This window comes from Bombus terrestris, chromosome 7, assembly GCF_910591885.1.
Source record: "Bombus terrestris chromosome 7, iyBomTerr1.2, whole genome shotgun sequence".
NCBI classification, from domain to species: domain Eukaryota; kingdom Metazoa; phylum Arthropoda; class Insecta; order Hymenoptera; family Apidae; genus Bombus; species Bombus terrestris.
The window spans coordinates 16,418,039-16,443,964 of NC_063275.1; the positions used below are offsets into that span (position 1 = coordinate 16,418,039).

General features: G+C 35.8%; 2 protein-coding genes across 4 annotated transcripts; one reads left to right on the forward strand and one right to left on the reverse strand.

The window, feature by feature from the left end:
• The first annotated feature begins 510 nt into the window (after nt 1-510).
• LOC100647696 (facilitated trehalose transporter Tret1) lies at nt 511-2,701 on the forward strand. Its single transcript, XM_003396705.4, has 4 exons — nt 511-619; nt 715-977; nt 1,104-1,527; nt 1,651-2,701. The coding sequence occupies exons 1-4, from the start codon at nt 583-585 to the stop codon at nt 2,292-2,294; spliced, it is 1,368 nt and encodes a 455-aa protein (XP_003396753.2). The 5' UTR covers nt 511-582; the 3' UTR covers nt 2,295-2,701.
• Nucleotides 2,402-25,111, reverse strand: LOC100647810. Of its 3 annotated transcripts, none has more exons than XM_012310470.3 (8): nt 24,795-25,109; nt 16,826-16,949; nt 16,551-16,636; nt 11,041-11,133; nt 6,546-6,608; nt 6,074-6,211; nt 4,414-4,645; nt 2,402-3,746 (listed from the first exon to the last, which is right to left on the reverse strand). In XM_012310470.3, exons 1-8 carry the CDS (start codon nt 24,867-24,869, stop codon nt 3,607-3,609), a joined length of 951 nt encoding a protein of 316 aa, XP_012165860.1. In that variant the 5' UTR covers nt 24,870-25,109; the 3' UTR covers nt 2,402-3,606. The 3 variants fall into 3 exon arrangements, with proteins under 3 accessions (XP_012165860.1, XP_003396754.1, XP_012165861.1); XM_003396706.4 differs by having other exon boundaries at nt 6,128-6,211; nt 24,795-25,107; XM_012310471.3 differs by lacking the exon at nt 11,041-11,133 and having other exon boundaries at nt 24,795-25,111.
• Between the last annotated feature and the right edge of the window lie 815 nt (nt 25,112-25,926).

Sequence of the window (25,926 nt, forward strand, 5' to 3'; positions counted from 1 at the left end):
GACAGAATTTTCTGTTTATTCACAAAAAGAGGAACACCAAGTAATGCAAGAAGATACATACGTTGTTTCATAAAACTGAAAAAATTAAAAAATTAAAAATAAACTAAATAAATGTAATGAGATTAATGTTCAACGTTTGGTTACCCGTGCCGCACATTAATTAACATTCAAGTAGTTAATATCGTTATCTGTGTTGTAGATTGCGAATACATACCGGTACATATGATGGTTATTGCTTGTGCATGTAAAAGATGGTTATACTATAGATATGAAATGGAAACTGTTTAGAATTTCCGCACGAATGTTATTTACGCATCTAATATATCTCGTAAAGTAAATAGCACTTATTTTATGCACACACTTCCGTCTATTGTAGTTGCTTTCGAAGCACGCTTGCGTGGAATCATGATAATTAAAACACCTTGCTGGAATAATCGTTATCGCGGCTTGTTCACCTTCGAAATAGTTACGAAGGAAAGACTAATAGAAAACTCTTATCGATGTTATTAGGTATATCCGTCGTGAAACCTAAATTTTCCTAGTGAAAATATTCGAACAGTGTATCACGTGGCAGTTGCGAACATGTCGAATGCAAGACTTTATTTGATAACTTTCGTAGGTAAGGGAAATTCTATAAATAGTATTATCTATTTTGTATGTAAGTGAATTATTAATTTACAAATTATGATATCGATAATTATTGCATTAAGACAGTGTGTTTGGCCCAATTAAATGCGGGCCTATTTTTGGAATGGACGTTACCAGTGATAACAAAATCCTCAGTCGACGACTTTCCTTTCAAAATCGCTATCGACGAAGCCTCCTGGATAGTATCTTTATCAAAACTTGGAACAGCGTTCGGTTGCTTTCTTTCGATATTCATCGTTGACTTTCTAGGTAGAAAAATCTCGATATTGCTTACTATTATTCCAACTTGCCTAAGTTGGTTATTAAGAATATGGAATCCATCGATTCTGGTAAATATGAAATCTGAACTTTCAGAATGTTTATTTATCAAATAACCACTCTCGGATTTTTGTAACACATTTTAAAAGCATAATGAACTTGTGATATTTTTCAAACGTTATTTTTCCTATTTTTAGAATCTGTACGTGGCCAGTTTCATAGGCGGAATCGTCAGTGGCATAATTTTCACGAGTGGCTCAATGTTCGTGACAGAGACCTCTCCTGCGCACATTCGCGGTGCTTTGTGCAGTTGCTTCGTATTAATGCATTATTGCAGTAATCTTTTAGGCTGTGTAATCGGCTCATATAGCACCGTGCACCAATATTCTTACGTGGCGATATCATTGGCAATGCTGCAATTCCTGATATTCATTTGGTGCCCTGAAACTCCTTATTACTTGCTGCGCCGAAAAAAATTCGCAGCTGCCATGGATTCTTTGATATTCTTGCGCGGTTCGGGTGACGTTACCGAGGAAATGAATTCTATTATTAGAGCGGTCGAATCCAGTCCTCGATGCAATGGGATATTGTCTTCTATCTTACACTTAATTTCTGAGTCAGGTAAATAAAATCTTCGAGAAAATCCTTGTCAAATTCAAAAATAAATTTCCGTAGTATCGAATATAAAACAAACCTTGTCGCCAATTTCATAGCTTACAACGTATTAAGTATTCAACTTTTTAGGAGGAAAAGCTGCGATCTTAATCGGCGCAGGTGTAATGACGGTGCAAGCGTTCTCAAGCTCGATCATTCTTATCGGTTACGCCCAAACGATCTTCGAGAAGACCCACGATGTTCAACTGCAGTGGGTCTACACCAGCATCGTCTTAGCAACGGTGTATCTGATCTCGTATCTTATGTGCATTAGCTTGGTGGATCGTTTAGGAAGAAGACCTCTAATGGTTATATCCACCATAGGCGTTTCTAGTTGCAGTTTCCTTTTGGCTGTCTACTTCTGCATGCAAGAGAACGCCATAGATACCACGAATCTTCGGCTGTTGTCCTTCGTAGCAGTATTATTTTACACGATAAGCTTCTCTTTAGGATTGGCCAGTGTACCTTTCGTTGTTTTAAACGAAATATTTCCAATCTACGCGAAAGCAACGTGTATCAGCTTTTGTTTCTGCATAAATTTCGTATGGTCGTTTATCGCGTCGCGTGTCTGGAGTGAGATCATGTTCGAACATAACGCATATTCCCTTGTCTTTTTGTTTATTTCCGGTCTGAACACGTTCAGTATCTTCTTTCTAATGTTTTACTTTCCGGAAACGAAAAGAGAATCGTTATTGCAAATTAGGAAGAATTTTATTGAGGGAATGAAAAAGTGATTAATCAGGCCATTATTTTGGTTGAAAGGAGTAATTAGTTAAGAAGCATAAAAGTTCACGATTAATTATGAGAAGATGTCGTTGCCGAAAAATAAAAATAGCATCTATTAAAAAACCACATAAATTATTTATTGAAAATGTTAGAACAACCTTTTAAAAGTCCATTTTGGAACCTATGTAAACAGGTACTGCGACACATATTGTAATTTACAGTAATATGTACATTTAAGGATACGAACAGTCTGGAAATCGCCGAGTACATATCGATATTTGGAATCGTACATACTTTACTTCGCAGCAGGTGAATTTCGAGCAGCGTAATCCGTAATAGAAATCAGGGAACAAGCATTGTAACTCGACAACGGTGTAGTCGAATTGATACGAAATAAATAATTTTCCAAAAATTGCATTGTAAACGAGAAAGAATATTCTCTTTCCGCCCGAAAATACAAATTTGTCTAAAAATGTATAATACAAAAATACGATTGGTCAACTTGATTGCACAACTTCACTCGCGTTTAATGTACATTCTGTTAAAGACACAGGGATGTTCGTTCATTTCGAAACAGTATCGGACATTGGATTAAGCTGATCGATTTCTGAAGTACTTGGAGTATTGTTTGAAGCGCTAATCTTCAATTGGAAGATCAAAGTTCGTTATCGTGACAACAGAATCGTCACAGAATGGCGTCAATATTGATCGACAGTTGCGCAAACGTTTGTCCTTACATTCAACTGGATCGCCTCTGATTCTGCACCTGTACACTTTACGGCTTCCATGATGACCCAAAGAACCTAGCGCGTATGGATATACCAATAAATGAAATTAAGATATTGATTTTGCGCGAACGTCTTAAATTTCTTCGAATGACAGTAGAGTATATTTCGCGAGATAACGCTTCTCCTGTGACAATTTTAAATGACTTCTGACTATAATATAGTACGAAATGTAATACTATCGCAAATTTACTAAATATATTGCAAGAAAACATATGCATATATTGCAGATATGCGTACTGTCAGTTGAAAATAACCGACAGAGCAGAGGTAGCAATCGATCAAAATGCTGATATAAAGAATAGACCATCGCGCTGAGTGAACTAGCATAGCGATGGTGTTCAACCGTCGGCTTCTTGTCTCATAGCTTAGCTTGTACTCGAGGACGTCTTTTACGAGGATAAATTATTCATTGGTGGTGTGAAACCATTCGTAAGCCGCATGAATTTCTCAGAGTGCTAAGAGAACCGGCAGTAAATGGCAAGAAAATTTTGTTGTTAGCTTTCACGTCGATGGTACAGGCAGAGTCTAAACTTCAGGTGTGTTGACTATAGCTATTTTTCTGAGACAGAAGAACCTGATCGATCGTGGCTTCCTCGAGCTTCAACGAGGTCGACGATGTCGCATGTTCGTTCTCTGCTTCCATTTGAAGTACCAACATCGTGATTGGAACTTCTAAAACATATATACGTAGACATACATGCATAGTGAGAACGTGATGTTTCGAAATTGTCGTTGATTCGTTTAGCATGGCGACAGGAAAACACAGATCAAGGTAAGTGATAGTTGTGACATAAAGAGAAAGCGTAGAAGCACGTGTTATATACAGACGAATCTAATTAATGAAAAAGATCAAAAACATATTTTCCTAGAATCTTGTTTGAATAAGCGACAAAGTGAATTCCATCGATGTTAACTCGCACGTACAAGTGATCCCTATAATTTATTCACCACTACTCTTCACCACTACACTTCGTAAGTAACAATTTAAACTCTGTGTGTCCTAGCCTTTAACTGAAACAACCGCTCTTCTCTACGATCAATTTAAGATGGAGCAAAGCTACAAACTAGGTCGACGATATAATTATCCGTTTGAACGTTTGATAATACAATAAATTGGAAATTTCATATTGCGTGCTTCTGAAGTTAATTTATCTCATCTATCAGGCTTGTAAATGTTACTGAAATTTTATTCTAGCATTCTACTTTGCGTTGTTAAATTTTACATGATTCAATTTCAGAAAAAATGAAGTTAAGTTAATCTGTTTCTTTGAATACAGAATAGAAATGCAGAATGGAATGGAGGTATGCATATGCATGCAGAAAGCGAGCGTGCACTTACCGGATTTTCCATTCTGGTTGTCGGGCGCCGTGTCAGGGAACTGGACGTGTTTCCTGGATGGTCGTCCCGTGACAGGACTTTTTTCCAAGGAGAGAGTGTTCTGACCGGTGGTAGGACTCTGCGTCGGTGTTGCAGTCGCTTTGGTTTCGTTGTTGGTTGGCGCCCTTCGAGAACTCAAACAAGATGTTGCAGTCGTAGTCGGCGGCTGAATAGCATACCTCACTGCTGGAACCTTCAAAGGTCACTTCATAAGACCCATTTTGTAATTGAATTTCGATGCAATCGACTTCTTTTCGAAAGATAACGAGTAAACGGAGTTTTTTCAGTTTTTCTTTGAAACTCCAGCGCGAGTGCAAGATAACTGAGTTTCGTGTACGAGAGCTGGCGCGAGAGGAGTTTAATCGAAATTGAAGATCGTCCGAGATAATCTGGTTCGTGCTAGTACGAAGGTTGCGAACGAACTTTTTGTTTTATGGTGTTTGAATTAATCTTGATTGCTGCGATTCGTATTGGGATATTTTTAAGGAAACGTTTTATTACATAGTATTTTATCGAATGGACGAACGTATATCAGAGACGAGATCGGTGCTACCCTGAATTTTCCGGATGTCAGTCATTCTGAATGACGCTTATTCGAGCAACCTTCGCTACGAGGGATGTCGCGACGTCAAACACTGTTCGAAGAGAGCTAATAATACGAGCTTGATCTGTACACTGACGTGCATGTATAACGTCATCAGTAACACAATCTACATTAATCAATGTCGGAAGATACCATTAGGTTAGCCTCTTTGCATCGATGTGTGATCTGTTGCATATAAGTATCTCTTCATATTATCAGGATAAATAATTTTAATTCGAAGAATCCAATATGCGATACTGCTCACAGTCTTTAATTATTTAATATCAAGCGCAATTGTTTATGATTGCTTCGGATTGTTGCGTACTATTATCGTTCTTTTATGGAGCAATAAAATATTGATCGCGCGACTTATCTGTGTTAATGACACGTCATGCGATAAAATATTTCGCAATAATCTTCTTTTTCTTCGCATTATACATTATGGTTCTTTCTTTTTACTTTTATCGTGTACGATTCTATTGTGAATTAATGGAATGCGTAAGCATTTGAAGAAACCATGTGAATAGCATGAGAAAGGAAACGACGATGATGGATAAGAATTCAGATTAAGCAACAAAAAAGTTTCCATTTGGATAATAAGATTGTCCGATATCGATGCTTTTGAGACCTTTTTACAGCCTCAGAGTACTAATTTTTTTTAGAATAGCAGAATTTTCGGGATGGTGAGATATAATTGGATTTCCTTCGAAGAAGTTCTTGCTCGTTGTTCTTTATAACTTTCACTACAACATAATGGGAACAATAATTTTGCGGACAGACAACTGTTATTTAAATGTCGTTCTGAAATATATTTATCACCGCAATCTAATAATATAGTTTAATAATAGTACCCGATTTCTCGGAACAAGAAAAAATTGTCTTGGGGTTCGTATATGAAATTCATATATCATATGTTGACTAAATAATAAACTTCAATGTTTTATCAGGCGTTATTCTCGAACCTACCCATAATTTTCAGGATTAGTTTCGTCGATAACAATACGCAAACTATTCGACAATACAGTTAGTACACTTAACTTTTCGTCCCTTATTTCGTTCCTCTTTCCGTTGAGAGACTCTCAGAATACTGACCCTGTATTCGTAGTCATCCGCGATGGTGCCTCGACCGGCCATATATTCTTGATACTGGGAGATCACGCACAACACGGAATATATCTGAAGTAAAGGATACGTGGGATATAGCCCATAAGCCGGCGCCTGGTCATCTGATAACGTAACACATTCTTTCTACCTACGTTTTATAATTGAAAATAAAGATCAAGGTCAGGAACGAAAAACAAAAGTCGATGCAAGTGAGGCGTATCGATGGTACATTATACTGTTGTGCTTCAATAAAGTTGCATTATATGAAAGAAAGCGTATTTTAGAAATTAATTAAAAGCATAGATGATTTATAGATGAATGATTTTAATTAAAGAAAAAATTGGAATATCTTTGGAATGTGATTATTTTTTACATAAATTAATTCTTGAAATGTATATATACTCACGTTCAGGCAGAGAAGAAAGAAGTTCAATGTGTATAACATCACTTTCGTCGGGTCAAAAGTGGACTGAAACAAGATCGGGATAAAATTAAATTACTCGATTCGACGAACATCTTGTGAATGTAATATAATTAATGTAATATAACACTTTACAGTATATTATTTTTTTTTTCTACAATTCTTCCTAATCATCATCGTAGTTCTTGTTTATCTTTATAGTTACCCTAAAGGATGCACTGTAATAACACAGATTTTGTCGAACAATTGAGGAATCGTTGCAATTCCTGAAATCGATTACAGGGAAGCAGTAAAAGGTTGATGTTTGCTATTATTCGCATCGAGTTTATGTATTGAGCGTAGACCGGCTGTAAAATGCTATTCGATTCCCTGCGGCGAGTACGTGGTAGTTAATACAAAAGCCTTTCATGAGGAGTAAATTTACATTGAACGTTGTTTGCATGCTGTGCTGTCTGACTTTTTAACAAGGGATCATATTATGTAGAAAAGACATATTTAAAAATTCTGACGTTGTAGGTACTATGAAACAAATAAGACTCTTGATTTTTCTTCATTATGAATAGGATAACAGCATCGTTGAATATAACCTTGATCAATTTCGATTCGAGTCGTTTATCGAAACAATCGGGGAAAGTAATTTGAACCATTTCATGACGAAATTCGCCCACAGATTCCGCAAATCGGTCACGATGCGAAGAAAATCGGAAACATCTCTGTCGATCCTTGATAGTTCACCGGAAATTTTATTGCACTCGGATAAATTGTATCGGTGCAAAAGCAATACAATAAGAAAGAAACAAAATGGGCACGTATTTTTGGTCGAAGATAGGATGAAAACGTTTTGCGTTAGACAACGCTACTCAGTTATGACTTCTTAAACGCTAATGTCCGAATATTTGAGTTTCTGGTACGGCTATTTGTTTTATTAGATGATTACTGTTTAATTAGTGATAATCCGATTGTAATTATATTAAACTCGTAATATCGTTCGATTATATGTTAGATTATATATTATAATTAATCGATTCCGCATATCAAGAAAATAAAAAATATATACATTTTAACAGAAAAATGTACACGTTCTAATTGACAATCTTTGATTACCAAAGAAACTTCGCGAACAAATTTCGCTTTGTTTTATATAGTTGCATCGTGACAGAGCCACGAAATGTATCGTTAACTTAGGGGATAGGGGAGGACGAGTGCATCAGTTCATAGTAGTTTGTGTAATTACGAGCGATATCTTGCATCGATGTTACCGATTCTCGTTACCGTTTCCGATAGGGAAAAGGCCATTAAAACGGGGAACGCGTTTACGAGTCAAAAATGCCTGACTTCTTGACTTAATAATCATATGATAATTTGATATTCGTACATGAAAGGAAGAAAGAGGGAAAGAATGAAGAATACTTTGTCGCCGTTGTTTTTGCTTTACGAGAAAAAAGCTCGACGCGCGAACAGTAAGAACGTTAATGAAGATTGCTCGTACCGGCACGGCGTGCAATACCGTCAGATGCGCTGTTATTTCAGAATGAACTTTTGCATCTGGCCGCCTGGTGTACGGAATACACTTGGCATGCGACTCCAGTCACGTGCATTTTCCCCTGTGTATTATCGTTTACATGACTATACTCTTATATTCTCGTTTATATCATTGCATATTTATCCGTTTCGCACATTTTCATGCATTTGTAATTCGTGTGCTTTTAGGATATATTTTGCTTCACTGTTCTACCATTCTTGTATTTCTCCTTTCAAACAGAGTGACATATGAGAACCATTTCACTGAAAAATTGAGATCTCTCCGCAATAACAGCGGGTACTTTTTAACTTACTTGTTCTTAGAATTTTGTTTATGGTATTTGCCATTATTTCGACGTCAACTTCTGTGTCTATTAACTTGGTCATGAAAGGAATTATACCTATTATTCAGCTGTTGCTTATTGATCCGATTTGAATAGGTCAATGATGTTATCACATTCCATTGTATACACGAAGTGATATAATACGATTTAACCAAGAATTGATCTTCATCATACACAGGTGGCTGCAGAAATCTCAATTAAGTAGATAAGATAAGATACCGTGGTTAACGCAATTACGATACTACAGTATGCCTGGCATTAACTTCGTGAAAATTCAATTATGATCGACATTCTATTTGTGAACGTTTTTCTATCCTAAACGGTAAAATTCGATTCGCTAAATTAATCACTTTCAACTAACGTAATTCGCGAAGGATCGGCTTCAATTTCCAAAGATCACGATAAACAGTCATTTCGATTGACATTTTAATCAGCATTTGACACTGTTAGAACTTGTCAGCCCAAACTCGTGAAGCGTCGTTTTCGTTCAACAAAATTCCAGTCCCGGTACAATTAAATTAACAAAACTTTTCGACGTATTAATTGCGCGGTCAAAGTACTTCGAAATCTCTCGTATCCCCATGTCGAAAGTGTTTCATATATAGTTTATTAGTAGTTTCATACTAGCGTTTCAGTGCATATCTTAGATAATCAGCATGATATTTCGGCTGGGCCAATTTATTTCAAATGTTTGCGCTTTCAAAATAAAAAAGAAAAAAATAATTGGTGCGTTAAAATTATCAAATTATCAGAACTACATGTAAAAAGATTCATCTGTGCAAAGACGGCACATCCGATTCATTAAAAACGTCCAAATGTTTTGATTTCATGAATCTAGATCAGTATTACTGAGTGGAGTGAATATATAAATGCAAAACACGTTGGCTATTTAAGTATAAGTATCAGAACATCATGACAGCACGACTGTTGAATAGATAGACTCTTTAACGACGTCAAAACGTTTTGCATTTGTGAATTTAAAATAAATTCGTTCGAGTTCTCTAACACACTACAAACATACAGAATAATTAGCTTCGCTACTAACGTTGAAATACCACGAGTAAACAAGTTTTAAATAGCCTTGTTCGTTTAAATGTGTTATAACCATTCAAATCGTTGATCCAGAACATCTGCATTTCCCGAAGAAGCATCCTGAAAGCTTTCAAACGTACGAATGCATATGTAAGTTATTTGTCGTACGTTACAGCGTTACGAACCAGAAGACGCAAAGTAGGTTTCCTCTTTAAAGACATCAAAATGGGGTAAATGCGCGAATGCACAATAGGTTGGTGCCTGAAATACATGAAAATCACGAGACAAAAGCACTCGACGCTCTCGAATCACATGGTTGAACGACAGTCTAACCCCTTTAGCACCGATTACGGAGAAAAACGTCGCAGCTGTGGGAAACGTGCCCATGAAACGACGGAAGAACGACAGAGGAAAAGTAAAGGAGAAAAGTCTGAAAGAGAGTTTGGATTGCGGCCCGGTAAACAGTTCATGTTCCTTTCTTATGTCATAGTACGAATTCTTCGAGGCAAAAAGCAACGGTAATTGCGTGGCTGTGTGCCGTATGAGGAAGTGCTCGATATAATCCACGAATGGCATTAAATGTCTTCACTTGTGTGGCCGTTCGAAACTCGCTGTATAAAAGTTGTAAGCTGTCGAGGGATACAATTTTAAAAATAGGCGAAAGTTTCTTATGGACGAGTAAAGAACTTTGAGCGAAAAACGAACAAAGTTTCCCAGAGACGTACGGACCATGATTTTATCGATCGATTCGGATATCGCGCTTGTTGGGGACAGATTAGAGAGTAGTTGAACCGATTCTTCGAAAGTACTTGTTTGTTAAAAAACATGCTAGAGTCGAGATTCTATGATGTAATGCGAGTTCGCTTGGGTTTGGTCCAAAATTTCTTGTTCCAATGAAGCGACTGGATAGAACGAACCTTTTTTCTCAGAATGAAAGAGCGCTTTTTTCATATTCAACGTTCCAATGTTTGAAGAAGGTCTCATTACCCAGAGGTTGTAACTTAAAAGCGTGAACTTAAAAATGAAGCTTCCGAAACTGGGTCGAAGAATTCGTAATCGAAAGCTTCTGCGAAGAATCGCATCGGCAAATTGCGGGTTAGCGAAGCGCGAGAATGCTTACCTGTGCCTTCGAAATATGATCTCTTTTGAAATTACATTTTTAGTTTTTATTTCCAATCGTGCTATCACGAGAGACCTCCCGTGGTTTGTGTTTTGTTCGGCGAAAGAAACATCGACGTATCATTCTTTTGGATGGATGTTCTCACCGACTGACGCAAGCCCGCAATTATCACAGGCGTATTCTCTTTCCACGAAAACCAGAAATCATATGGTTTGTTCTCACGAAAAGAGGAAAAAATATCGTAGATGGACCAAACGAAAATATTATAGAAATTTCGCTGCTAGATCCATTTGTTTTATGTGAAACACGTAATGAGTTTTTTCAGGCGATTTATTTTGTAAATGTACGTAATATATCGAGTACTTTTAGAAATTCTGATATTTTTCTAATATCTATCTGACTAATGATATCTAATGATATCTAAACTTATTTTCTTAGTATATCTGAAGAAAATTGTACTTACCGCAGCGATGAACAGGTACAGGGAATGTCCCACATCGATAAAACAAATCGTGACGATGACGATGATCCAGGGTATGAGAAAGACACGTTGATCCTAAAAGACGTCGATCAAAAGTGAACACAGATGAATGGAAAAGAAGAAGGCTGGTTTCGAGGGAGTAGTTTCATAGTCCCTCTTTAACTTTAATATCTTTTTTTCCCCCTTGTTTATCTGGCGTCCTCTGGAAACATTCGATCCGACTCGTTGCATCTCGCCAAGGTAAAGCGAGGAACACTGTCGAAGTAAAGTCTACTCAGAGGGTTAAGAGTTTAGACGAGCTCTCAACGGAAAAGGGTGGAAAGTTTCTCTTCCATGGAGTAGGAAGACAATTGTGTCGTCTTTTCTTAGAGTCGCGAGTTGTTACGTTAGACTAAAGAAACGGTGCAATTATGCACAAGGCCGTAATAATTTACCGCTGTTACGCTTATGGACTTAATTCCATTGCAAATCTTTGAAACGACTATTATCTAAGTCACTTCTCCTCATTTTACAAAATAATCGATGTATATTTTAGAACGAAGCTTTCTGAAATTAAATAAATTTTTTTTATGCTTCGTTATTAATCCTTTGACGCATAGTTACATCATGCTATAAAAATTCATCATATTAGAACTTTAATTTTTAGCGGAAAGTGAAAATTCATTCTATTCCTCGATTTATTATGCTGCAATGCTGTCGTCTGATCTGTCATTAAATGTAATTTTATATTTCGTACGAAGACAAAGGAGATCTTAAATGTTGATAAGTACTAGACGAAACAATGACTTGCAAAGAAGGCTCGAGTATTGAGAAACATTGAATATCGTTTTAGAAGCGAAACGAGCTACTTTGGTAGTTCCTTTTATAAACTCCCGTAAAAATGCGGCACGTGAGACAGCACTATGCTTATGTAAGCTCACAGAGAAACAATTTTCCGTCTTCAACTGTATTTCCGAAACAGTCTGTATTTCCAGGCTGCTTTGAAATGCGATTGAAACAGACTAAACCTCGTTTGAATTTTCGTTACGTTTGCCAGCATATTTAAGCCTAGGAATATTTTGTGCGAAAAAACCGATTTGCATATCCATATACAACATATATTTTGAGCAAGGTAGTTTATAATTAAAACTATGCATTTTCATGTGAGTTTTTGTTGTAGAACACACGTCAGCACGTATCATTTTTTTCGTAGCATCCGTACACATAGGAACGAACAAACGTATTATAATTTGTTTCAGAGTATTCTATATCTAAAAACTGGGTTACCCATTGCGAGGACATTAAAATATAAAAAATTCTAAAAGTGTGTTATTTCGATAGACCCCGCAAAAAAAAACAAAAATATTAATGTTTTCATAGAATATGTATTTTTAGAGAACACAATAGATTGTGGGTATCTCATACGTGATACACACTTGTTTGGAAATTCCAACTAAAATATCGTGATACGCAACGTGTTAAAAATGATGGATGCCGGATGACAAATAGCCGAGCGAAGAGGGTGAAATCGTGAAACCCTGAATTCGAGATCTTGGCGAAATGTGGCCATGGTTATTCATCGCCGGTTACTATCACGAAATAAACGCGGTAGTTTTGCCACAGAATGATTAATGGACGCGTAGATCGATACGAAGGAGAAATGTCAAGTCGACTCTGTGAATTTAGTGTCTGAATCTTGATCTATCAAGAATTTTCCTCGGCATCGATAAGGCAAACAACAGCCCCTTTTTAATAAGTATCTCAATTACAGCCAAGTAATTAGAAAATTAAGCGACAAATAGGAACTATATAAGGCATCTATTAAATTCATTTACTTCTTTTTTCGTATACAAAGACAATATTGAATCTTGTTTAGCAATATAAATATAATTTATTTTCTCTAGATTCAATTTCTAAATAGGTAGAATTAAAAAAGCATGTTTCAAATTTCCAGATGTTATTTTCAACCTTCATGCATTTAACTTAATGATCGCAGAGAATTGTTTGTAAGACGTATCGAACTTCAAAAATATTACAGGATCTTTAAACTACCAAGTAAGGTAAGTTGAATTTATTACATAGAAAGAGAGAGAGAAAGAGAGAAAATAAAAGGTAAGAAATGTTTTAATAAAAACAAGATATAGATTTCATTTATATTTTATAAGTTCATCGTAATTCAAACAAAGCGAGTTTTAATTGGTGATAGAGAAGAACAATAAATATTTCTTGTAAAAGGAAATACTACCAAGAAGACGAATCTTTTTCCTCTCTTTATTGTTGCCCTCGACGGACGTGTAGACACGAACGAGAGGGCACTTCGAACCGATCACGTTGCGCTTGTGTTTTACGTAAGAGAACTGTTCGTAACGTGAGTGATAGTCGTGTCGATTGCATGCGAAAAGTGTCGATAAATCAAGGCCGTGACGAAAATTGATATTTCTATTCGGGTTTACGGACGTTTTTCCATGTTCAAAGGAGCATTCACTTGGTGAACGTGTACGATTCTGACGACTGATGGATGCGCCATCGAGGCAACATCGAGATTAACTCGCCGAGCTTAATTGCGTTAACGTATCACGGATTCGACGGAATCCACTTTGAAAAGTTAGTCTCTCTCCGGGGTTAACGGAAGCGTTTCATCGCTGCTCTGTAAATCCCTTGCTAATGTTCACCACGGATTGGTTTCTAAGTTTCATGCGCAGTGATGTGGCAACAAAGTAACCGAGCTGCGTGAAATCCTTCGAAAGTACAAGTAAAGTAACCTGCTTTTTCTCTACTTATATTTTCTTCGACAGAATCCCCGAGGTATAGATCGTTTACAGGCTTGGTAAAAGTTTTTTAAAGACCGTAAAGTTTGTGAGGCGTTAATGACGTCCACTTTTCAGCATAAAAGTGTTATTAAATATGGTATCTTACTTTGTGTAAAAAAAGATTTAAGAAAGCTTTCAAAGTATAAGTAATTTGATCTTGTTTCTGTGATAATCTATGAAGAGGTCATTACGTGCGAAAAGGGCTTATTGAATTGTCTATGATACGACGTTTCTCATCTAATCAATTATTAAGGTATTAGTTCAAGAGGTACGTAGCGAGTTATTTGTCTGTTGTGAACGATCAGTGAAAGATATTAAGGATGTTTCATCGAATTATTTCTATGAATATTTAACGAAGAAGCGTTCGATTTTGTATGACATCTTGTTTTGAAAGATAGGTAACGAAAATTCAATTGCAGGGCAAAACTGCGGAACGAATTTCGCGGTTGGTTGATGCCAGCCCGAGGATGTTGTCTTATCTCGCTCGTAAATTTTCTGTACCCTCGTTGACTAGATACTACGTCAAGTATCTCTCCTCTGTCTTTTCCCTTCCTGATTTCAAGGGTTGCTATAACGAATGCTTTGAAATAACCATACACTTTTTAATTACCCTTGTCCTTTGTATTTGTTTTTCATAAATTACACGTTTTTATCATTTTGTAAGCGACAATGTGTAAATTATGACCGTAATCTTAAAAATATATTGTTCTTATTATTGCTACTCGTATTTGTCGCTTCCTAAATTAAATACAAGTACAAAAAGAACCGTGTACGAATGTATGTAAAATGCAGGAACGAAATAGAAATGGATTTCGGCATCGAGAGATATTTCTGAAAACGATATTTTTCTCGATTCGACAAGCTGGAACTTCATTTCCGATTTTCCTTGATCCTTTCGTATCAGGAGATTCGTGCTTCTACTTTCTCCAAGATGATGATAAAAATTGCATCACTCTGCCCTGAAGGTCGGGTTTGTCTGTCATTTGAGATGAACTAATAGCAAGATCGATACGAGGACGATAAGACGATTGAAGGACAAAATCCCAGCTACACACTGAGTGCACTGTGACTTCCATTTTCTTAAAAAGTAAAAAAAAGAAAAAGGAAGATTATGTTGAAACGAATTCTTGGTTAATAAACTCATTTGTGTAACACGTTTAGTTTATAATATGAAATTAATTTGAAATTAATTCGAAAGTTAGTTTCCGAAGTTTTTGTAATTTAAAAATCAGAATGCGTCACCTTATAGTGGATGGCAGAAGTAAAGCGTTTGTGCCGAAAGTAATTTCAATTTATCGAAAATTATTCAGATTTATTTCCACAGGTGCTGCTTTAAATTCAATCCCCTGCTCCCTCTTTCTTTCTTATAATCGATTTTAGGAAAAACAATTTCCAACTACCCGCGTTTCTCCATCTGCGACTAAATCTGATACAGGAGGATTGGAGATCCCGCACTTTTCCCTTAGTCGCGTTTTTATTTCCGTGATTCCTTCCCACTTACGTTATTGCGATATCCTCTTTTGATGTTAGACATAACGATCGAGGGACCGCGCGCAATTCTACATTTTTGAATGCGGAGTTAATCTTATCCCTGCTAACAACTTTCATTTCGCACTAGAATCACGTGCCACGGGAATAAATACCACGGTTTAACGCTGGTGTGTGTACAAAATACATCTTTCCAGTGTAAAATTAGGCGGATGAAATACTGGAGAAACATGAAACTGGTAGATTCTAGAAATTTAATTAAACAGAGTCATTTATATCTAAGAATAATCGATTTTGTAAGAATGATATAAATGAAAAGAAAATAAAAAAGTATTTACTTATTGTTTGGTAATCTTTTTTGAATAACTTACTAATTATATATTTAAGAGATTATATAATAATAAATTGATATTATATTCCATTTCAAGTTTAAGTTTGGGACGATGGAATTTTCAAATTGTACAAAACAGTATTCATCGAGCTTTTTTGATAAAGCAGGGTTCTCTATAGGTGCCAATACATGTACGTGCGTACATATGTTCGAAATGTTGTACGACTATATGGATACACTATACACTACTGCCGCTAGCGATGCTAATTTGCTTCAACCAGTGACGACCCAAGAAACTCGTCGATATTTCAATATGAATTTCCTCCATTTGAAGTAAAATGCTACATTGAGATTTAGTATTAATATGTAAGTTTGTTATTAAATCAAATATCGAGAAATATATTTTTATTTTCTATGTTCTTATAAAAGTTAATTAAAACGAATGTACGATCTTTTCTACGGTTCATATGTTACTTTGAAACAAATTTTTCACTCTTAATCTTCCTGTTTGAAATGTGCTTTGCAAATGATATTATTCGGAACTTTAATCCGAACTTCTACTTAAGTTTTATCGCGAATTTAAACCGACAAGGAACTTTGAACTTCTCTGATTCAAAAGAACGCGACGTGCATCGGGAAATTTCAGACAATATTTGCCGCAAAGAAATCTAAGCAACGAGGGCTTCACAACCGTCTTTCTAAATGTATCTATCTACAATTTAACTGCAAATCTTTCAACGAACGAAAGCTCGACAAAAGTTTTCATTCAAAGTGAAAATGCATATTTACGTTACAATATGTTACAATACGTACAACACATACAATACGTTGTGGCACAAAACGCGATGGGATTGTGTTAAAGCGTTATGTTTAGAGCGTCTTACCTTACAGAGGCCATAGAGCAGCAGGATACTGCAAATCACACCGCAGCACGAGCATATAAGTAGCGTCACGTTAAACCGCACTGTTGCTGAAGGAATAGGATCATGTTAAAAGTGAGATCTCGTTGTTTTCAATTTGCAACTCGAGTATAATTTCAGGCAATTACGCGCGATGAATTCGGTTGTACCGCTTAGTGACTTATATTACAGGAATAGAATTGGAGAATTCTCTCCCGGTGCATCTACTGTGAGCATTGTTGTTACAGCCAAATACTCACTAGGAGATATGGTGTCTGGTTCTAGGAAGCTGGTGGATTCGGGTAACGAACGATTCCCCCGCAGATATTGACTCTCCCCCTGGAGCACTTTACCCGTGGTTAGCGCCAATACGGTAAAGTAAATCTGAAACAGAACAAATAACGGCCGAACCATTCGTCATGAATTATTCTGATTACGAGTTTACCGAGAAAGGTACATTGGTTGAAACAACTTGGGGATCGAGCTCCTCAGGAATACCGAAGCGCTAATTGAATATCGGAAATGAAACAGATATTGTGTACTTAATGTAGCAATATCGGTATCGAGTATTTAATCTTCTTTTTATCCAGCGTTAAGTAATTATACGATGTCATTTTAACTTCCACTCGTTTCGTGCTTGAAACTGTTACTATTTTACTATCGAGAATCAGTTCGTTTGAGTTCCCACTCGTTCAAAGTAAAAGTTCGGTATCGTGTTCTGTCTCTGGCCAAATATCGAATCGTGGTTTATCTTTGACTTCATTAATTAATTAGCCTAAATCCGTTGGAATTTCTGTGTAACGTGTAAAGGTACGTAAAACGTCATTTGGTGCGTTCAATTAGCATTAACTTTTCAAAAATTATCTATCTCTAATTACGTTTTAATTGAAAATTGAATTTGATATTTTTTCCACGAAAAGGGGTAAGTTTTGTTCGAGGATTGCCTTTCTTTCTGCTCCATCCACTTCACTTGGATTGCAATCGGATCTTTGTCGATTGATCCACTTTTGTTCCTTTACTTTTTATGCTCAAACCTCCTCCATGAAAACAGGGTATTGTTTTGAAATTGGAATCTTCAACTCTTCAGATTGCATCCCTCTCGAGTATCCACTTCATAATACAGAACAAAATAATTATAACTTTATGACCCCAAGATCTTACGTCTCCATATTGTGCCTGATTTATCTCACATATTTCGTATATATTTCGTACATTAATAACACGAACATAAGTTACAGAACACGGCTCTAAGTCCCTTTTACATTTTGTAGTTTAATCATCTCAGACCTCGAAACTCATTTTCACCCTTAACTAGTCCATTTCATAAATCCGTGCTCATAAGCACGCAACTTACACGTTCTTTGATAGAACTTAGGTAATTCTCTTAGAAAGTAAGAATACAAACATTACTTCATCTCGTTAAATCGATATGTTCGCTATAGTTGTATTAAAACAACAGGTAAACAAAGTTTCGCCGCAATCCAACGTCTTTGGGGCACGATAAAAAATGTAGCCATCGATCAACATTCCCAATGACTTTTGTTCGATATATACGCTCTCGAGGGAAGAAAAGTCGCTTTCATTTAAAAAGCACGACTTTACTAAATGTACTTCGGTATTTCGCGCATTTGTCAACATTTATCATTCGTTGGTCGATTTGACACGCGTTATGAATCTTGCGTTGGTACGTGTATATACGCGTGGTACACAAGCACGAACCAGCTAAAAAGGATGAGTAAGTGGTAAAAGGCGTGCTTCTTGAGGGGTGCGTCGCGTCACACTTTTCTGTTCTCCGGACGAACGATCGATCCAACGTGACAGAGGTTATTGAAATTGCTTTCCCCCTCTCATTGTCTCTTGTTGGGTAGTTACGCCGTCCTTGGACCAATTTTGTCATTTTTTACGCTTCCAACGTGTCGTCAAGTTTGCGAACGTCTAAAAACGTGCAAAGAAAGCGTTCGGTCGCGTTTCTTTAATCTTGTATAGTTGCGTGCTTCACACTTCGACAACCTAACTGTACGCAGGTTCTGTCTTAATTTAGAAATAGTAATTTCTAGAGATTTTACCTTACACGCGTGGTTTGCTTTTGTTAAAAATATGCCAGCTGTATTGCATGTAAAATAACATGAGAATATTACGATATATTTTAAGTGCCTCATAGAATTCCATGTTTAATGAAAGCACGTGTTACAAGCTGACATAAAGGATCGTTTTCAATGACACGGACAGAATCGCTTATTCTGGTACGTTCAAAACACGTTCGGCTTAATTCAACTATAAGCGGATGATAATATAAAATAGCAACTAAACATCATCAACTAACGGGCGAACTCTATGGTCCAGAATTAATGAAGGTTAAACCAACGAAGTCTAGTAAGACCTTCTGCCCCCTTTCCGTATGTGATAGCAAATGGAAAGCAGATTATCATTCATGGTACTAAAGATAAAAGCACCCTTTCAGTATTTCACCATTAAAGCTAAACATATGAAACGCCATTTATTCGTAGCCTGATGCAGAGATGAATTATCGCGTTTGTATTTCCATCCTCGTATCCCGTATGATGGTATTTGTATTCTTTAGGTTTCGATCGATACAAATCGGGCATACAAAAAATTTTCATGTCAAAATGAAACACGAAATATAAAACGATACTGACGTTTTCGTAGTGTAACAAATAATCGATTGGGGTAAGAATGCGTAGAATATTTGTTCTATTGTATTCGATGTCATATCCTGAGAAAAACATAGAACTTGATACATAAATGTTTTCGACAATTCATCAAAGGTATTTTTATTTCTATTTTACTCCGTGTTATTAAAAACACAAGTGGAAACGCTGTTCTACGATATTTCCTTGTATCGCGAAATAAACTGTAATCAAAGCAATATCCATGGAACCGCGCTCCTCCCATCAAATTCAATAAGCCGTCGAAACTGGAGCTATACCCGTCATTCGACAGGAAATAGGGAGCGAAGCTGGTGTAAAAAAGGCGATCTATGAGGAGCTGATAGCCCATTTGAAAGGACGAGAGACGAATTGTTGGCTTTTCTACTAGGACCAACTGATATGACTTTCTAGCTAGAGGAACTTGATAAAGAATTTCTATAACGATATAAGCATAACAATATTGAATGTCGAATATAAATGGTATCCGTGAGAGTTCGAACTTTTTATTCCGTCTATTTTCTACACACATGCAATAACTTTCTTCTAAAATTCGGAACTTAAGAACATCGTGTTGTTTTTCTGGAAATATTAGTCTGCTTTTTTATCCTACCCTATTTTCTCCAAGCATTTTTGTTTCCTTTTCGTTAAATGCTATCGAGGGATAGGGAAATAGAGATTTTACGCTATGACGCAAATACAGGAACAGCTTCTCTCGAAGATAGGTGGAATTCTTTTCTTTCCGCAGTTGATATTTCTTCTGAGAAAATTGACTTCGTCTATTTTTGATAGAAATATTATTATTAGAAATGATACAATCCAAATTTATCACAATAATCTATCTATGAATAGAATATTAATTTGTACCAGTGAAAGGATGTTTTTTTGATAATGTTTCGTGTAATCAAAATACCTGATCGTCTAAATTTCATATTTCTCGCTTCCGATTCTATTAAATTCCGATCTTAATTAATTTAACATAACTTTAATCACTCTACAAACGCAACAATATTAAATTACCAATCAGGGAAAGTGTCAGATCTCGCGGTTGTTGTACGAATTAAAATGACCATGCGATTTGCTGTGTTTCAATTAAATCGTGCCGTTTATACGTTCAAACGTCTGATTACTCGATACTTTAATCCCTTTTGCACGTTACTTTGGATGATACTTTAATCCTCAGGCTCGATGCAATTTATAATTAAACAGACATTAAACTCTCTATATGCCTTTTAAAATATCCATAAATATCACGAATGCAAAAGCCTTTTATTGTTCGTGAATAATTGAACACCACAGAGAAATTTGCGAACATTTTGGTTCAAGATTATACTTAAAATCCCTTTTACTCCTAGTCGGATCACGCTTCGTGCAGTATGAAATTCCCTAGAATAATAATAGAAAATCTCTCGAATAGTATTTGAGGTGGGTATTAACGCTTGTATAACGCGCGATTCTTGTTGTTCCAAAAACGTTTCATAGAAATGGATTAGTACATGTAAAAACATCAGAGTAGATAAATTTACATCTTTGTGAAGACATTTTCGACAATGATACGTAGAAACGTCTGGGGTAGATCAAAGTTATAATGGAATGTTACTCGTAGTTATTCTGGATCAAGTTAGATAACTTTCTAGACACGGTACATATTTCATTAAAAGTGTAGCTCTTCGGTTTGAGTTAATTATTCTATTACGAACTTTTGCAAAAACTCTTAATTCAAGAAATTTCCATTCTTGACCAGCAGAGTGAGAGGAAGCTCGAAAGCAAATTTTAATTTACTTAGGTAGGTACATTTATTACTTGGCGTTTATGATTTATGGAGATGTTCCCTCTTCCCTTAAAAATATTTCATCTTTCTTTTCATAAGTTTATACGAATTGGTCAAGAAAATAACAAATATTATGCGTAATGTCACGTCATAATTACTTAATGTATTCGAAGTTAGTGTATCCTACAAGTTTGACTTAACTGAAATAAATTGCACTTTGCAACCTGATCCACGCAACGTCGGACATCGGGTTCCTTCATCAAAACTTTTTTAATTCTTATCTCCCTTTTTCTCTCCTTCTCCTTTCTATTCGAAACTTCAACTCCGTAACAAAAAAATGTCAAGTAATAAAGGTTCAAAGGAGCTTCTTTTTCCTGGTATTCCGCTGCAATCCAGTCGATTTGGACACGTCTTTATGAGGCATCAAATATTGCCGATACAGCTGTTCCACCCTCTTCCCGTAATTCCAGTCTAAATTAAATTTCGTTACTCGATATCTTCCATTTCATTTTAAAATCGACGAGGTCGTCGCGTGAGTTTAATTCGTTCGTTATTCCGGGAATTATCGTACGTTTAGATAAAACTACTAATTCTCCTTTGAATTCTTTTAATTTTTTGTTTATATTTTATCATATCTTCTCTTCAGAGAATGTTTTGCTAATTGGGTGTTTTTAAAACTTTGTACAATCGCACAAAAAGCCATAATATTTTTCTATTGTAGTCATGTGTATTCAGCATTTATCTTTCGTTTACTTTTCCACGTAGATTCTATCGAAATTTGATCAGCGAACTAGGGCAACTGAATTTTCGTCCTCTTCCAGAGGAACGAAAAATTTGCAATTAAACTTATTCGCCGCATGTCTTAATTTAAATCGATTCGGTATGCGACCTCGCTATTTGATGTCGTGATTAAGAATACATCGACCTCTATATTTTCTATCACGACACAATAGAAAATGAATAGTAGCTGGTATGATTCTTCTATGTCGCACGGGTCAATGTAAATGTAGCCCGGGAAATATAAATTTATTAGATTCATTTTTATCAGGTATAGGTACGTATACATATATGTCTTTTTATCGGAAAGTTTGACGATAAATGTACATATTTGAAGTTATTCGACGCAAAAGGCAATATCGTAAATACATGATGTCGAAGGTGTTAAAACTAGCCCGACAGGGACATATGGCTTCGAAATTTCAAGAAGTTAATTCTATTTCAAGCCACTCGAAGCAATTAATTCTGTTGCCGAGTTACGCCTCTCGTATGTGTGAGAAACTTCCCGATATAGGATACCTTTAATTTAATCCGATCGATGGAAACTATATTTATATCCATTCGAAGCTATAATTAGGTATACCGAAACACCGAGTTCGGTGTTCGTGTGTTATTTGTAAAAAATAAAATTCATAAAGTTATCTTCTTCGAAATAAAGTTGCAAATTCTGAAAGGATGTATTGTTATTGAAATTTTGGTGATATTTATGAGTTTAATAAGGGGAAATCAAGGGGGTATGTTCCTCGATGCATCGTCTATCTAAATGAAGTTAGTAAAATCTGAATGCATGCCAAAGCTTTTTATCGTGAACTCTACGTCGAACACGAGCCTTGCAAGCTTAGACGAGTCAGTGTAGCAGAATGGTGAACTATTAATTTTGTACACAGTGTGATATATAAGTTTACCCGTTATAAATTGTGTACTCATTGTCAGCGTTAAACTGATAATGTTTCAGATAGGCATTAAAAGTAATGTATACTGCTGTGAAGCATTTGCAAATTAATTTCGAATAAATGATTATTATAATTTTTTATTACGCAAAATTAATTAAATTTTTCACTATTTGCACAGAGATTGAAAATTCATATTCAATCAAGAAAATTCAACGAATAATTTACCTAGCTTTCCAAAATCCAATCTTTCGAATCACGTTTCGCGCCCGTAAACTACAGTGAATGAATTTCCAAAATTTTGGTTCAAGTCAAATTCGTGTTGAACGTTATTGATTTTCTGTCATGTTTTGCAGACTGTGAAAGAACCTTAAATCTTTTAATTATTTCCACAGAGTTGAAATATTTCAATCGTAAATTTTACGAACCTAATTAAAGAATTTCAATGCGATCGGTAATTAACTGGTCACTGTTTTAAATGTATTTCGTAAGAATGGAAAATGTTCGGTAGTGTTTCTATAATATATTTGATTCTTTCGAGGATGATTCGTGACTAGAGCATGTAACGTTTAGGCAATAATAGAAATAGGCGTCTGTGTACTTTTTTACGATCTTCTGCGTAAGTGCTTATAAGCATGCAATACATTTTATTACAGTACAGTTGTTTACAATTATTTATGATTCGTAAAAGCAATAAAATACATAAATTTTAACAAATGCATATATTTTTCTGTTATTAGGTACTATATTTATGACAGTAAAAATAAAGCGAATCAGAAATGTCCTGGTTATTAACATTTTTCTTCCTCTTCTTTAATTTTTTGTCGATTAAAGTATATGTATATTATTAGAGCGGAAAACACTAGGAAAGTTGCAAAGAACAAATCTTGCTCGTTTTACCATTGCGCATTTATACATTTTCTTTCAATTAATGCAGCAGCTTGGTACGGTTTAATAAATTTCTTGTTACTACTATATAGGGCAGAGCTTTTACATTTTAGCCTAAATACATTAGAAACACGACAATTCCTCGTTTAATTATATTTAATTTTCCCCTCGCATACAGTAGAAAACTTTGGACTCCTACCTATTTATTTCCTTTGAAAGGAAACTGGGTTTCTTTTCCTGAGATTGGAATTGAATGTTTTTTTCGCTACCACTGTATATTTTTAATGAAATGATGCTTGATGGGTATGAATTTTTGAAAACGTATATCCTTGTTATACACTACTTTGACTACTTAAAGAAAATTGCATTTAAATGAGAAAACACGAGGAAACAAACAAATAAGTAATTAAAAATTGCAACTTATATTTAATGTAATGCTTTCATTTAAGAATTTCATTTCAAGCAATTAATGTTTTTTCGTAGTCGCCATTTTTCAAATTTGAAAGATAGACGAGTTTCAATTGTATTAGGTCATCCCATAAGTTCGTGCCGACTTTTGTGTATACATTTCATGTGTCGATTTATAAACATACGGCGATAAGGGACCAATGCACCTGAAAAATGGGAACAAGTTGTACAACGAGAGGGGGATTACATTTTTTTATGAAACTGAAAGGTATGTAAACAATCTTAACATATATAACCGCTCGAAAAACGGAACGGACTTACGGGACGACCTAATATATTACAACAGACAATAAATTGTATCAATTGTGTGTGTTAATGCAACCGTAAATGTATCATTTGTCGTAATGAGTCCTATCTTATCGTGAAGGTAAAAATATTTTATTGCCGCGATAAGAGTATAAATCGTTGAAACACGTTTATTCTTCCCACTGTGCACGCCAATATATCGTACTTACTCGTTTACACTTTTTTTAATACCGTGTATTACATACTGGCAATAAAACATGTACTTTTATCGCGTGTACGTACCAGCGTTTATTATGCTACTGTTTCACGATCAAATATTTACATTTCGATTGCTCTCTCAGTTGACAACGTAGTTACGTTTTCAACGAAAATATGTCACGTTTATGGTATTGTATATGTTACCTCTAAATACATATTGCCTGAGAAACATTATCTTGAAAAAATGTAGACAACTTGTCAATAAGAAAGATATCTAGGCAATGTTTCGAGTAGAATAAGATAGGAATAATAATACGATACTTACTCCGGAATAAATAGCACAGGCGAAGCTACCCCTTCTGACTGAACGCCAGCAGCAACAGGATTGCATGATAGCCATGCTTCAAACGCGTGAGTGATCGCACATTACACATATATTCAATAAAAAAATTATTTCGTGACACGTAAACTGACGTCTGCTACATGATCATATATATAACTCATGCTGTACGGAAATAGCAAGACGCAAAAGAGGTGAGCGACGACACCAAAACATGTTGTTGTTCGATCGTAAAGCCGAGGACCGGCACGTGTGGTAGTTCGATTCTCACTGCCGGCCTTTACGATGTTCGCGGCGCGAAAACTCCAGCAGGCGCATGCGCACTCGCTGTCATCTGTCAGTTTGTACTTTTTCAGCTGAATAACGTGCTTCGTATTAGTTGACACCAGCTGAATAACATGCTTCGTATTAGTTGACACATGTAGAATTACGTATAGCAGGCACAGCGTTGTACTCACGTAGAAAGCAGGATGATCATACTCTCATGGGACATGCATAGAAATTTATATGTATAGAAATTCCGAATGCTAATGGAAAAAGTTAACCCCTGAGATATGAATTTCAACAGCATTCGAATTCGTCGAATCACTTGCTAGAGTAAACAGAGATTGATTTTAAATCAGAGACTCCAGTGTGTGAGGTGTAATGGATGGAAACTATCGTTTGGTTAAAAAGATAGTCGTTCGGACAAGATGTAATATTTAAGGGAACTCTAAAATAAAACGCATATTTCATGTAACTTGTTATACAAATTTTTTAGCGAAAAACGACATTTTTTTGATATATGGACTTTGATTTCTTTTTAAGACAAATGTAAATTTACTTCGATAATCATAACTTTCACGAATGATCTCACCATTTCGCTAGTGCGGAGATAAAGTTGTGATTTCTTTTTCTTGTTGCATGAATAGAAATTTTTCGTGAATTTGCCTTCTAAAAAATGGGTTTCCGTGACAAGGTCGGCATTTCGCTCAAGCGGATGAAGGAAACGATCGACCGTTTTGCGAGCCTCCTTACATTTTATGCCAAGCTCAACTGCATTCCGCCTTATGCATATTTAATCAACTCGGTTTCCAGCGTTTTGTGTATTTTAATATTCGGCGTTTCTAACCGGTAG

Excerpts from the sequence above, each read along its gene's own strand:
- LOC100647696 (XM_003396705.4), top strand. The coding sequence starts at position 583 with ATGTCGAATGCAAGACTTTATTTGATAACTTTCGTAG. Across the intron at positions 620-714 it reads TTATTTGATAACTTTCGTAG|TGTGTTTGGCCCAATTAAAT; the intron begins GTAAGGGAAATT and ends GCATTAAGACAG. Across the intron at positions 1,528-1,650 it reads ACACTTAATTTCTGAGTCAG|GAGGAAAAGCTGCGATCTTA; the intron begins GTAAATAAAATC and ends TCAACTTTTTAG.
- LOC100647810 (XM_012310470.3), bottom strand. The coding sequence starts at position 24,869 with ATGGCTATCATGCAATCCTGTTGCTGCTGGCGTTCAGTCAGAAGGGGT. Across the intron at positions 16,637-16,825 it reads ACCAGACACCATATCTCCTA|CAACAGTGCGGTTTAACGTG; the intron begins GTGAGTATTTGG and ends CTATTCCTTCAG. Across the intron at positions 11,134-16,550 it reads TGCTCTATGGCCTCTGTAAG|GATCAACGTGTCTTTCTCAT; the intron begins GTAAGACGCTCT and ends GACGTCTTTTAG.